This window comes from Rhynchophorus ferrugineus, unplaced genomic scaffold, assembly GCF_030347505.1.
Source record: "Rhynchophorus ferrugineus isolate W39M unplaced genomic scaffold, kcgeb_rfMv2 rfM2, whole genome shotgun sequence".
NCBI classification, from domain to species: Eukaryota; Metazoa; Arthropoda; class Insecta; order Coleoptera; family Curculionidae; genus Rhynchophorus; species Rhynchophorus ferrugineus.
Genome location: NW_027472581.1, coordinates 87,083,376 through 87,099,356, shown reverse-complemented (window position 1 = coordinate 87,099,356; position 15,981 = coordinate 87,083,376). Strand labels below are relative to the sequence as shown.

The 15,981-nt window shown below is 31.4% G+C and overlaps 1 protein-coding gene across 1 annotated transcript; it reads left to right on the top strand.

The window, feature by feature from the left end:
* Positions 1 to 12,048: 12,048 nt before the first annotated feature.
* On the top strand, positions 12,049 to 15,746 carry LOC143190779 (tubulin alpha-1 chain-like). Its single transcript, XM_076395338.1, has 2 exons — positions 12,049 to 12,174; positions 14,287 to 15,746. The coding sequence occupies exons 1-2, from the start codon at positions 12,172 to 12,174 to the stop codon at positions 15,634 to 15,636; spliced, it is 1,353 nt and encodes a 450-aa protein (XP_076251453.1). The 5' UTR covers positions 12,049 to 12,171; the 3' UTR covers positions 15,637 to 15,746.
* The last annotated feature ends 235 nt before the right edge of the window (positions 15,747 to 15,981 follow it).

The following is a 15,981-nucleotide window of genomic DNA, read 5'->3' as shown; positions in this document are numbered from 1 at the left end:
AAAAGGAAGCTTTAAATTAAAAAAAAAATGACGTGGCATTTGTCTGGTACTATTAATATCTCTGATATCTACCATTAATGAAAAACGCATTGGAAACAAATATATTCGGTTTTTCTCAAATTTTTTAAAGCATATTCCTTCATCCATCCAATCTTATATAAATGATTTAGAATTACTTCTGGAGAAATGTTTAATTTTTTTTATATTTTAAAGAGTCCTTTTACCAACTATGGGTTTATCTGGACTGAACCTACAGTGACTGAATAAATAAATAAATTTCGTAAGAATTAGTGTTGAGAACTATCGACCGAAATTGACTATCGACTGTTTAGTAATTGACTACGTTTTACTATCGACAGTTTCAGTCGGTATTTTTGGTTCGACTAATTTTAATACTTTTTACCAGTGATTGTTTCAGTCAACTGTTTTCAGTAGCTATTTTCGGTCCGACTGATTTTGTTACTATTTACTATCGACTGTTTCAGTCGTACTTTTATTTACTATTTTTGGTTCTACTTGCTTCACTCGACTGATTTTTAACGTTCTGGCTCTGTCGTCCTAGTCGCAACCTTGACAAAAATTTACCCAGTTTATGCTTACATAGATTTAAATGTAATATATGTAGTTTTATGATGTTTTTTGTAGTTTGCTTGTAAATAACAATATATTGTATATTAATATTATAGCATTTGGTTACAGTACTTTTCAAGAGTGTTAGTGTAATAGGGTAAGAACTATTAAGATTATAAATGATAAACAGTAAAAAACTTTTAACTGTTTTTGTGGCAATAATAGGTAATATTTCGATTACTCTCTCGATTCTCGTTAACAAATATTTCCATTCAATAATCAATAAAGCATTTATATCATTTCATTCGGATAATTTTATATGTTTAATTTCTATATAATATTTATGGTAATTGTACATTTTTAGTGTTTAGGTTTTGTTTAAGTTTTATTGTATATATTTATTATAGTAAATTATTTAAAAATAACAACTATAATATTAAAACACAATAAAACATTTGTGGGGTATTATTTCATTCCATAGAAAAATTCCATTCGTTTTTACAAATCCACAGAACATTCATATTTAAAGGTAACTCTACTTCGTTTAAGATTAAATCATAAATTGCATATTAATAGTATTCAGTAATTTCTTTCTCTTCTTATTTAAAGCTAGTTCGTGAAGAAATGTATCTCCGTTTCGCCTATACTACTATTGGAAAATATAACCGCATAAAAAATTAACTGACCCAAGCTATCTCCGTCGTTTCCTCTCTCACGATATATACAAGAAGGGATTCGTGTACATCTTCGTCTGACATTACGAATTGAAAAAAACAGTCCAACTGTGCATTTGACCGAATATAGTAATTACTATTTTCAGTCGCTAGTTTTATGTCTATCGACTCTTTCGACTGTTTTGCAACTATCAACTGTTTTCATTCGATTGATCCCAACGCTAATAAGAATTTAACAATGTTTATTCCAGTTTCATCTAAATATTTAATCAAAGTCAACATGTATATCAATCAACACCCGTAACATTCATCCCAATCAATTTTTTTTTTTTTGATCGTAGCATCGAACAAATTTACAACCGGTAATAACGGCTTATCAAAGAACAAACACGAGATACGAATCGTTGGTTGTTCCAAGGGCGGACTCATATCCCATTGTGTTCAGATGCAATATTTATGCGCTACTAGAAGCGCCGTAAATCTATCCTGCACCATCAATTAGAGTGCAAGTGGGCAGCTGATTAGGCGGCTTTGTTAGCCTCATGAATCTCATATTGATGCTTTGACGGCTGTTCTTTTTTTTGTCGCTATGACTTTATTAATAGCCGATAGTTAGCGCGGTAGACGGACCGATTTTAGATTTTAGTCCTGTATGAGGGTAATTTATGGCACATCGCATCTTTGATGTGTGTAAATCTGTGTATTGATGAAGGTCTACAGCGCTTATTATGAATTAATTGTTTATTATCAATGGTGATGTTTGACGTGTTAAATTTTCGTTAAAAGTGGATCTTTAACTACGTTCTCTAAAAGAAAATTTTCTATATCACACACCTGATAAATCCAGATTAATTTTATTATCGATATAGTAAACTCATTTGCAATCACAACTGTAGGATAACTGCCTAACAGGTCAATTGAATGAAATACATATGTTTTTAATTAGCCCATACTCTCAAAAGATGCGTGTATAAATTTGACAGCTGTCGGATAATTAGTATGTGATTTATAACATTTTGATTGAAGCAACTTTTGTTATTGTGAAAAAAAAGGGATAAAAATGAATTTCGCGTTGATAAAATATTGTTTTTTGAAGCAAAAAAATACAGTTGAAGCAAAAACTTGACTTGACGCCGAGTTTCCGGACACTGCCCCAGGAAAATCAACCATCAAGTATTAATATGCTGAGTTTAGACGTGGCGAAATGAGCACCGAAGACAGTGAACGCAGTGGACGCCCAAAAGAGGTTGTTACCGACGAAAACATTAAAAAAATTCCACAAAACGATTTTGAATGACCGTAAATTGAAATTGAATGAAATTTCTTAACGACTTAATATTATTTAACTATAAAAAAACAAAGGGAACAAAAAGTTGTTATAAAATATATTAAGTCCAAAAAAAATCATTTTTGCTAGAGAATTACAAACCAAAAAAAAACCAGAAAATGGACTAACAAATTAATGAAACTAGAAAAATAAATCAAAATGTAAAAATATTGATGAAAGCCAGACTAATTATACATAAATTATATCAGTAAGAACATGAACTAACACCAGTGCGCTAATAGTTGACGAAAGTGTGTCAATATATAAAATATAAACTGGACAGACTGATCCATTCTGAAAGTTTGTAAAACTAAATAAATTCATAAGTCATCAGAAGGAGTTTCAGATGTCAATATCTAAAATACTAATATGATATAAAATATAGGGAGTACAAAAGTATTGCCTGTTATTACAACTGTAAAGTTTTCATACCATCAATCGTATTATTATAAGTCTTATATATTTGTTTTAAAAAATTTTCTTTAATTTTATGTTTATTATGTTACTCTCAACAATATTATGATATTTTTTTAGATATACTGGCAGTTTGTAATATATTATTGATTCAACATAGCAATGTTCTTTTTTCTAATAATCTCCTATGATTATTCAATAAGCAGTCAATATGTGTCACATGCATATTTCTTTTAAACCAAAGAAGAAGAACATAAACTTGCAAAATCGCCTATCTAGTCACTAGGAAAAGTATATTTAGGAAAATATAATCTACCTAAAAGTTTATGAAACATTTACCGAAACCTTAGCCATTCAGAAAACATATTTGATAGAGAATCCTCCCAAATTATAAAGGATTCGATCAACTCAAATTTCTAATTAGACGGAAGTTCAAAGGCCTTGTATATTTGGTCACGTTATTAATTAAACTTAGAAATAAATCCGGTAAAGCCGTAAGCACCTCTTCGTTTAAACGCGGAAAGATAATATAATGAAAAACCACAACGGGCTTCATTAACGGATTTTTGTTTCCATTAATAAATAATACGTAGATTTATTTTGTTATACGAGAACCCAAAAGTTATCTTTTTTTGGGAAAAGTCGTTACATTCGTTATATCATATCTTGAAAAATTCGAACAAATTCTCGAATATACAACGTGTTTTCTTTTCGTTATATGTGTTCATAACCTTATATGACGTTGAATTGAACTAATACTTGTATAAATTATACTTTTCTTATAAGCTTTAAATTGAATATAATTGTTTTAAGAAAAAAGGTTCTAAAAGAATATTGGAAGTATAAAATATTTATATAATAATCAATAATGATAACTTCGTATTCCATTACTATTAACAAGTTCTTTGGTAATATTTTTCCAATATTTTTGAGCATATGACGGTAAGGTGAAAATCTCTCTTCCTGACAATGAAATATATAATATCTTATACACAACTGACTTTAATACACCTTATTTAGCATTTTTTTAATATCAGTATTTTTCCAGGTAACGACAGCCTGGAAGATGTTTTGAGTGCCAAATCAGAATAATAGGGGGAATAGTCAAATTTGGGGTATGATTTTGCTTTTTAACCATCGTAAAGAAAACTATGTTGGCTAAGCCTAAATCACTATATTGGTTTAATCAAGATAGTTGGGAGTAATTATTTCTACCTATTAGAGCACATGGAGTCAAAAATATTTATTATTCAACAGTTATGTTAAAAAAAAAACATATGTAATTTTTCTCTGCATTCTGTATACATCAAATAGACGAGACTAATTTTTTAGAGACAAGACAGATGATATACTGTCCCACTTAGCAACTGAATCAAATTTTATTTTGGTTTTATTATACTGTTGGAAAGTTTTCAAGCTAATTATTTCATTCATCGATTTTGCTAAGTCAATAATTTTGTTTTTAATATTTATTTATTACATTGTTACTAGCCGTTGCCGACTAACCTGCAATTTATCTTTACAACAAGTTAAATCTAGATAAATATCCAGTGTTTATGTATTACCACTTCTGTTTTTTTTCTATTAAATACACCTCACTGCACTACATTACAATAGGTTAGTTCTTTTGAGTCTGTATCCTATTTCGATGTAATCCAAGAATTGCAACACTTCCATATTGACATGGGAATGGATTTTCTCCTCATCACTACATAGTATAAAACAAAGTCGCCTTTTCTGTCCCTATATCCCTATGTGCGCTTAAATCTTTAAAACTACGCAACGGATTTTGATGCAGTTTTTTTCAATAGATAGAGTGATTCAAGAGGAAGGTTTATATGTATAATACATGCATAATATACTAAGGCAACATTGCTAATTTTAGAGGTTTCTAACGTGATGTCGTAAATTAACCTATTTTTTTAGGCTTATTTAGCAATTAGCAAAAACGCTGCCTAACCCTACGAGTTAGATCAAATTAATGTACTACAGTATTGTACACCATAAAAAGGTCTACAAAAAAGTCCGCGATGGTATATGTTTATCTTTTAGGGATAACCCACATTAACCATTTTTATTGTTTACTTTTTACGTGAGAAAATGGCTTATTTACGAAGCTATTTTAAGCAATACGGCATTAATCCTTATCGAATTAAGTACCTTAAATACAGTGTGCAATTAATATAGATCAATATGGTTCCTTACAGCATGTAAATTAAACAAATATTTTCGGAGATATTACAAATTTAAAATATGCGTTTAAAAATGTGTAATGTAATAAAAATTGTATGAATTTAGATATTCCAAAGATAGCAGGAAATCTTCATAGTAAGTATAGGGGAATAGGAATTGTTTTACTCCAAATTTAATGCGTGCAGGCCAAGGGCAGCAATGAATGAACCAAAAATACTGGATCCATTTTAATCATGTTTTCATTGAGTGACATAGGCATATATATTTGTTTTTATATACAACGTTCATATTTTTTCTGTAGTGTATTTAATTTAGTATCAGCATTGCACCCGTGCGAAGCCGGGGCGAGTCGCTAGTGTCTCTATATTCTCCTCATATATTTATATATATATATATATATATATATATATATATATATATATATATATATATATATATATATATATATATATATATATAGGTGCATCTATAATAATTCTCAGGACTTTATTCTTGAAGATTTGTATTATATTTATATTATTTTCCGTGGAACATCCCCATAACTCTATTCCATATTGGTTTGAATACTTGTTTGTATAATGGCAATTTATTATGTACAGATAATCGATTTTTTTACAATTCATTTATATATTTGATTATATTGAACTGAATTATTTCTTTTATTTACATGTTCCTTCCAGAGAAATTTTGCATCGACATGTATTCCAAGATATTATTTATTATTATAGTTATTGGTGCTTGTGCAGTCTGATTATACGTGAACTGTACACAAAAAGATTTAATATCGGTAATTTTATTTTTCCTAGTTTGTGTTCAATTATTTATGTTGTCTGTTGCCTATTGTAACTCTTGAGTGGCTTTTTTTAGCCATTTTCTCTTATTTAACTCTACACATTCTGGTCGAAATGTAATAGTTCAGTGTGTTATTTTGGTAAGATTTTCTGCAGCATATGAATAAGGACGTTATGGCAAACCTTATCAAAGTATTCTGCTACATCTACGAATATAGTGAACATATAATTTTGCCTTCATAAAAAATCATATCACAGTAATTTTAACACATGTATTTTAAAAATTATAAATGTTAAACCTTTATGAAACAACTTTGTGAAACATAACAAACTTTCAAAATAAAAAATTTCAAATAATGATAAAATGTAATGTATCTCTGTATTAAAAAGTACAATTTCATAGAAAATGGACAAAAAGATCGTTTTCTTATGCTTATCGTTATCTTCATATTTAATAAATTAATATTTACATACATTATATTTTATTTCAATGCTTCCACGGGTACTATATGTGAGATATTATTCCGGGTTTGGTACCTAGAAGAACTTATAGTTCTTCTAGGAACTAATATTATATATATATATATATATATATATATATATATATATATATATATATATACATATATATATATATATATATATATATATGTATATATATATATAATATATAGCTATATATAATATCTATAACTATGTTTCGGTAGAATCTCATTTCTCATCTTCAGGTCTTACTTATTACCTTACTTTTCTCGTTAGTTCAGTTCAACTGGTGTAACAAGATGTAGAATTTAGTTTTTTTTTAATTTTATTTATAAGAAGTTAGTTACATAATGAAACTATACAAACTAACTGGTAAACCCTACTTAAGCTCCAATCAAATGCTTTCAGAACAAAATAATTCTTTGCAGGTGTCTATAATGATATATAAATATAATATAATATCATAGTACCATCTAGTTACTTTTTGGTAAAGAAACTACAAATTGAAACACAATTGTCAGACCAACTAACAGCACGTCCACAATGGCAAAACATATACATTTTTGCTGATTGTAAGAAATGTTTAGCCTCATAGTCTCATAGTCACATGACTGCTTTTGACCTCGATAATTAAATTTTTGATTCCTCTTTTACAGTCTGTTATATTTTGATGTATGGTATATATATTTTTATTATAACATATTTTGACGATAAATTAATGCTGTTACCCCAAAATAATCCGAGACAAATTAACGAAACGGCATCTGCAATCATTAGAATGATTTTCTCTTAGCAGAAAAACAACTCAATTCCCATCAGCGCAAATCCATTTATGATATCAAATTTTCCGCAACGCCGGTGATCAATATAACGCGAGCACGAAACTGAAAGGAGCAAAACATTTTTTTTTTCGATTGTGTTATCGTCAGATGGGCGAAATAGTTCGGCGAATGCGAACTTTGACAAATTGTCGGATCTTCCGAAATGTTTTATGAAACGGTCTTATTTTCAATTTAATGGAGTAAAGTTCATCCATTAAGTTTATATTAAAGTAACGACGTAGTAAAATAGGTTTAATGATTTTGAGTAATTTAGAATTTAGTTTAAATTTGGACATGTTCTTCATCATTGTCATCGATCATTGTTGAGTTGTTAAGGAAAGAAAACAACGTTGTAAATAAAATACAATTTATTTTCTCTTTGTTTGCGTAAATTATTGCACAAGGTGGAGATTTGGGACATTTATTGAAATGAATATCATGTAAAATCAAAAATTTTATGTCGATTCATAATGGTGAAAAGAATTATGAATTGGATGGAAATGTCTTACTAAATCGTATGTTTGACTGATTGCATCAACTGACCCAACTGATATTTATGCACACGCTGCATAAAAATTCTACTGTTTTTACAATTAACTATTCTTTGTTCTTCGATTATTGTTGCATTTTTCTTTCTTCTGAATTTGAGGTTTCTGTTCGCAATCTCGTCACTTCACTGTTCTGACTTATTCTGTACTTCTGTTCTGGCTATTATTTTGCTGATTCTTGTTCTGTTCTTAATTCTGTATCTTTAATTTTCACTAATTCTGTTATTCTCGATGTATCGTGTTTTATCGCTGAAGCTGCCCTCTCGAATTCTTGGTGGTGTCCGAGAAGGTTGGTTCAAGAAACTCTTTCCTGCATCCCGATTCATTCAAAATTTCTGGAAGGGAAAGATTCTTCCAGCTAGCAATTTCTCACGCCTATAGAACACGTGCGTTACGGGCTTTTAAGAAATGCTCCAAAATGCGATGTGTATTTAAAACACAAGCTACAGTAGTTTATCTGGACTGGACCTACTGTTTAACGTGGGCTCCGAACCACGATCTTCGGCATTAAGCCTACCAAATGGCGAATGATCATCATCCCAGAAGACATGCGGTCTTATCCAGCCTAATTACTGGCGTGACTGGGTCATTTACTTTATAGGAATTTACACTCTTGCCTAGGACATTCACAAATATTAAATAATCACAAATATAAATTTACGACCATGCACCAGCAGGATTTGAAGCCGCGACTATAGGTGGACCATCCTGCCGTCTTTACCACTGCGCCAGACAAGCTGGCTAACGGTATTCACTTTCGAGTATTTAAAATCCGAGGTTTCACAAAATATTCCACAGACAAGTAACCGCCTGTTTGGCACATATATGCGCAATAATTTAAGTAACTGTATTTATTTTTAATATATATCAGTTTATACAAAATGTGTCACATTCAGTCGGTAAATATTACCACATTAAATTCGCGTTGGTTTCAAAACGCATCATATACCTCAACAAAAAAACCTTTTCTGTCGAAATATTTACATACAAATAAAACAATAGAAAATATGATAAAATTGTTATTTTAGCTACAGAGTGTGCAGTTCCCCAAACCAAATTTCAAACACTGCAGTTTTTTCTGTTAAATAAACTTCACTGCACTGCTAGATCAGGACTTGCAATACTTTATTTATATTACTATTTGTGGAATATCCCTACAATTGGATTCCATAAGTCCATATCGGTTTTTGATTTTATTAATGAAACAGTAACTTATTATGTAGTGAGAAGTGAGATTTTCATCCAGTTAGTCACTACATTGTTTTATATTTCAATTCCAGTTCTTTTGCTTTCTTTTTAATGTGCTTGTTTTCATACAAAACCCTATTTTTCTAATTATGGTAGATGAATACAGAGGCACATTAGAGATTTCGGTACAGTAATTAGAATTAACAAAAATACATATTTGGCCAATACTATCACCAACAATTTTAAGCAAATGTGCTGATGATGGAGTCACAGAGCTATTTCTCCTTCGGTAACATTCTTACCAAGAATATCAACAAGTATCAACATATAATTTTAATACTTTAAAATGTTAAAAATATTTCATTTTGTCATATTGTCATCATATATTTTTATCCTAATTTGTGTCTTATTTGTGCAACATCTTATGTTGAAATATTTAGAAATATTACTACTGGAGTTAGTTGACTTTCGCCAATGCAATTAGACAGACTGTAAGTCATTTTTCTCTCAAGGATGAAACCCAACTTATATATATATAAAGATAAGTGTCATATATATAAGATGGCTGAAATGAGTTATAGACCAGATTATCGAATCTTTGCGGATATAAAATTTAAGGCTGTAGACTACCCCTCATAATTCTTTATTTCTGTAGAGATGGCGATAAAATCACTTAATTATTTTCTAACGTGGGTGTGGACGTACAGCAGATAACAACAAATTAATCATGCTGCTGGTTTAAGGGATTTTTCTCTTGAAGCCTGTCAAAGAACGGATACCATTTTATGAAACACTAAAAAAATACTTAAAATTAATTTTAATTGGATATAACATACAGCATGTGTAGAAAATGTCTGGAAAATATCCAAAATTTACCAAACTAACACAATTTTGTCAGTGCGTCTCAGAGTATAGATATGATTTTGTTTTATTAGTTGTAATTTCAGTTACTCTACAAATGTGTCCCAAATTACATGCTATAAAAGCGTCCAAATCAAAAGTTATTAATCTCATACAATATTCCAAAGACACCAAAAAGAAGTAACATTGCCAACTATAGCGACTGATGCTTTAAAATAGATTTGATGAATATTTGAAGTAAAGCGAATAAACAATAGGATCGGCAGAATTATACTAAACGAAAATGTAATACACGTTGATTGTTCAAAAATATACCAACTATAATTTATTGTAAACAATAAACTGTTTTTAAAACTGATTCCCTAGAACACGATGACTACTCAGATCATAATTGATCGAATTTAAGATTTATTACTTAAATATAATATTTTAGAACTCATTATAAAAATAACAAAATATATCGGTACTGTCATTTAAATTTCGGGATTTTTGGGAAATGTTATTTGGCAAAATTGACGTTTCCATTTTAAAGCTTAACTTAGTTAAACAATATACTAGGAGCCCACGCCATTTTAAATTGTTTGCAATAATATGGATTGAATTGCATATAGTCTATCCAAATTTGGTGTGAACATACCTTATCTAAATTTATGTTATCAAAATTATAATTTAAATAAAATAATGAAACAAAAATGTTTTAATTATAATTTATTTTAACATTATAGTACATCTAAAAACTACAGTTAATTATACAGCCACAATAGTTTATAGGTTAGGGTTATAACCTCTTATTACTACTGTTTCCAAGAATTTTGCATAAGCTTGACAACCGGTCGACTTTGACAGGCTGGTTCGGTTACACGTTCGAACTTATCAGCAGGCAATACATTAAACATGTTGATGACGTATGTTCACAGCAACTTTGGATAAACTATACATATACCATGATCGCCATTCGAGTAATTCGATTAGTTATAGACGCATGTGAAGGAAGGATTTCTTGGTGAACCCATTTAATTGAGTTTGCCATGTAAAAGCATGGCGTGACTAACCTTTAATGTCGTTTATCGACCGATAATATGAAAATGAAAAGCTAAAACAATCCTAACGAAGTTGCATTTCATATTCATATTGCTGATATGCAGAGCTAATCATAACAAAATATTACGTACAATAAGAAGTTAGAACCAACCAATTAGAATATCAATAAAATCAACAAAAAAATCTAATTATCTTTAACACAGATTACCTTAAACTAGAATAGAATGACACTCTAAAAAAAGTATTTATTGTAATTTTCTTGAAAGGCAAACGATGTGTTATTTCATATATTTCTGTACTTCCCGTTACATAACGTTATTTAGAACTAATATGCATTATAACGCATTAATTTTGATTATAATTTAGTTACGAAATCGTACAAAAATGCTAAACATATGTCCTGATACATAAACTGGCGTACAACATAAATAGACAGCAAAAACACCCTAGAAATGAAAGAAACCAACCAAACACCTTTACAGGTCCTAGCATAGCGATTTAAAAACACCAATAAAACGATTTAAAAGTGCGATTGTTCTTTTTTCCATTTTTTCATTTAAACGATTTTCGAAAGTAACCTATAGATTTGTTTCTATTTGCTCTTCTTAATTTTTCTTATCAAACGACAAAACTTATTGAACAACCCAGTATTTAATTCCTCTCAACTTGGGCCAATAAATCTGCAGATATATTGTATTTTTTTCTTATATCTCAGGATATAGTAACTATTATTGATTCTTTCATCATCATTTACTTCTTTCTGCCAATTTCACTTTTACTTCGCCACTCAACTTTCATAACGCCCTTATATTAGGTGGCTCTATTGTCTGGTCCGATATAAATCCCACAAAAAGTTTCTCCCAGAAAACAGTATCTAATAATATTAACTTTCCACTATATCTCCCCAACTTCGATAATAAATAAAAGTAAAACTAATGCACAAAACAGAATTCTTATCTTTAACACTTAAAAGAGTTTCGATATAATCCGAAAAGCAAACACGAGCGATCATTCGCGCGATTCATCATCGGTTTCGAGGTTTAGCCGCCGACACTTTCGTCCTACCCCGTACAGCAAGGAAAAAACTCGTTGAAAAAAACATCACAAAAGGAAGAGAGGGCTTGTGCATAAAAAAGTTTTATGGCAACCGTCAATCACAAGTCAAACAAAGTGTTTGGAAAGCGACTTCGCAGGCTTTTCCGAACGTTCCCGTCCCCATTTTCATTCATTTTCGCGGAAGTTCCCTCCCGACCTTGAAAAATGGTAAGCGATTCTTTGTTTAGTCATATAAAAGATGTGTTTCATTCGAATTTTAAATATATGAAAGCTAGAAAGTGTATATTTATTGATATAATTATTCAGTTATGTGAAATATTAAGATTTGGACTCATTAATAATGATATATTAGTTGAGTTAACTAAAAAATATTAAGTATTTTAATATATTTTTTAATTTTTGATAGTGTCACTAGAACTAACTAATTTCTCAGTATTTGGTAAAAAGTTTCTGACAATCTGTCACTAAATAGTAAATACGGTACATTGTTTGATTTTATGTAAGAAAAATTTTATAAACGCATATATAAAATTTACGAAAAAGTAATTATGGCTCTTCGTAATAGTTTAAAGCCTTTTATCTCCTCTAGTATTTATTCAAACAGCTATTACTAGTGTATATAAAAGGTAATAGCCCATAGAATATTCAAAACATGGAGAAAAGTTATGTATTCGCTGACTCGGTCTTTGCATTTTGAAAATCAACATTCCAGGAGCTTTTCGAACGTATCTTACGTATATAAAACCGTTTTAAATTATTTACGTATCACGGTTTCATTATAGTCCTATCTGTATTGCTGAATGAATAATTTTCTAATATTTTATTAACTCAGAATAATGCAAGTCTATACAAAACACTACTACTCAATAGAAAATTTAAATTTGTTATTATCTCTTTTAGAAATATGTACCTTGCACAATTGAATTCAAATTACAAAAGTGTAGCCTATCAAATAAAACTTTCCTACTTCCTATACTTTTTGCAATCGCTGTGGGTTATCTAATCGGCATATCTTGTCACACTGGGCTGACATCAAATTAAAATAAAACATTATATTCCAGTCCTATTTTGATAACCTTTTATTTCTTTTATTCTATAATATTTCTTTTACGGATAATGAATTAAAACAAAACTTTCCACTGATGAAGATAGGCGGATATACTTGAACAAAACACGCTCTACAATTTACATCCAAATTACTATTATTTCTGCTTCTTATATTACATTTTTTTACTGTTGATATTTATTATAAATGGTGCTCCAACTTTCGTGGCTTGTTGACACATTGAATAAAAATTTCTTAAAACTTAAGTTCGTTTAATAATCCAAACAAATTAAATATTTCTTACTTTTTAATAACAATATATGTTGTTTTCTTTCTCCTTGCTGCTTTTAGTTTAAAAAAGTAACTAGAAGGTTTAGTATATTGATAATACAACTAATTATATAGTCTTGCCCCTTTAAATATTTTTAATGAAGTATCTATATGGTATTTTTAAATTATTATCAGGAATATTTTCCTGATGAGTTTAGATAAGAAGTTTATTATTAAGGTACAACCTGCTGATTTTAACAAATATATAGCAATAAATGTGTTAAAATCTTTCTCTGTTTTAAAACAATTTTAATAGCTTCATCATCATCATCATCAATCCATAGCTAGCGCTCGGGTATGTGAAGCTTTCTGAATTTTTTCCTCAACACTGTACTGACTGTCGCATCTTAAATAAATGATTCCTAAAACAATGTGAGAGAGGAAGATGTAGAATGTGCCTCAAACATCACTTTTGAAATTCCTCAAGTTTACCGATGTCAGATTGTAACAGTATCCATGCCTGGAAGCCATAGAGATGGAATGGCAATATTACTTCAGCGTTAGATGCCACTATTTTCTCTTATAATACTGATCCAAAATACTTAAACACTTACATTTTGCTGCATTTTTTCTTTTTTAAATCTAAAGCCATATTACTCTGCAGTGCGAACTATATCACAACTATATCAACGAATATAACGCTATTATTTTTGTTCTCTTTGCTACCATTGCTTTACAAAAATTTTTTTGGATTACAAGCAAGAATATAAATTTACTGGATTGAGACTATTGAAGTTCATACGACCAAAATAACATTTGTTCAGTGTCTTAGAACATATTTGATTGCTTTATACGATTAAAAAAGTACATGTAAAGCAAATTACGAGTTTTAAACAAGTCTTGTAAAGCAACAGTAACAAAAATATTAAAATATACATTCTTAAACCTAATTATACTATATTAATTTATTAATTAACTTAACCACAACTCTAATTTATTTACAGCGTGAATGTATTTCTATCCACCTTGGCCAAGCAGGCGTACAAATTGGTAACGCTTGCTGGGAGCTGTACTGCCTGGAACATGGGATCCAGCCAGACGGCCAGATGCCCTCTGATAAGACGGTGGGTGGAGGTGATGACAGCTTCAACACCTTCTTCAGCGAAACTGGAGCCGGCAAGCACGTACCCCGAGCTGTATTCGTCGACCTAGAACCAACGGTGGTCGATGAAGTAAGGACCGGAACCTACAGGCAACTGTTTCACCCGGAACAGCTCATCACCGGAAAAGAAGATGCTGCCAATAACTATGCCAGAGGTCATTACACCATTGGCAAGGAGATCGTCGACCTGGTGTTGGACAGGATCCGGAAATTGGCCGACCAATGCACCGGGCTGCAGGGTTTCCTCATTTTCCATTCGTTTGGCGGCGGCACCGGATCCGGGTTCACTTCCCTGTTGATGGAACGTCTCTCGGTGGACTACGGAAAGAAATCCAAGTTGGAGTTCGCGATTTATCCGGCTCCCCAAGTCTCTACCGCTGTGGTAGAGCCGTATAATGCTATTCTGACCACCCACACTACCCTGGAACATTCCGATGCCGCTTTTATGGTGGACAATGAAGCTATCTATGATATCTGCAGACGAAACTTGGACATCGAGCGCCCAACCTACACTAATCTAAACCGACTGATCGGGCAAATAGTTTCCTCCATCACCGCATCCTTGAGATTCGATGGTGCCTTAAATGTTGACTTGACCGAGTTCCAAACCAACCTGGTACCGTATCCGCGTATTCACTTCCCTCTCGCCACATACGCTCCGGTAATTTCGGCCGAAAAGGCCTACCACGAGCAACTTTCAGTGGCCGAAATCACCAACGCATGTTTCGAACCTGCGAACCAAATGGTGAAGTGTGACCCACGTCATGGAAAGTACATGGCGTGCTGTATGTTGTACAGGGGAGATGTGGTGCCGAAAGACGTAAATGCGGCCATCGGTACCATCAAAACCAAGCGTACCATTCAATTCGTCGATTGGTGTCCCACCGGTTTCAAAGTGGGTATCAACTATCAACCGCCAACAGTAGTACCCGGAGGTGATTTGGCCAAAGTCCAGCGGGCGGTATGTATGTTGTCCAACACCACCGCCATAGCCGAAGCCTGGGCAAGGTTGGACCACAAGTTCGACCTGATGTACGCGAAAAGAGCCTTCGTTCACTGGTATGTAGGCGAGGGTATGGAGGAAGGTGAATTTTCCGAAGCCAGAGAGGATACTGCCGCTCTAGAAAAGGACTACGAGGAAGTGGGTATGGATTCGGGAGAGGGTGAAGGAGAAGGAGGCGAAGAGTATTAAATAATGACTTGGTGAAATGTATTTTTGTCGTTGTTTCGATAAATTCCATTTTTTTCATTGTGATTGTCAATGGTTCACCATTTAATGACAAATAAAGGCATTTTTACTTACTTATTGTTTAATTAAAAATCAAATTATACATGGTATATATTGGCTGTTTGTAGATCTTTTCTTGTCTTTTCATGTGGTAACATGTCTTCTAGTGGATAATCTAGATAGTCCCACGATATTCCTACACGTTCTAAGTTAACCAGATGAAACATTATTCTTCATGTTACACATTTTTTAAATATTCCATTTTTAAAATTTAAACCACCTAGTCTTATTTCAACAATTTATAACACA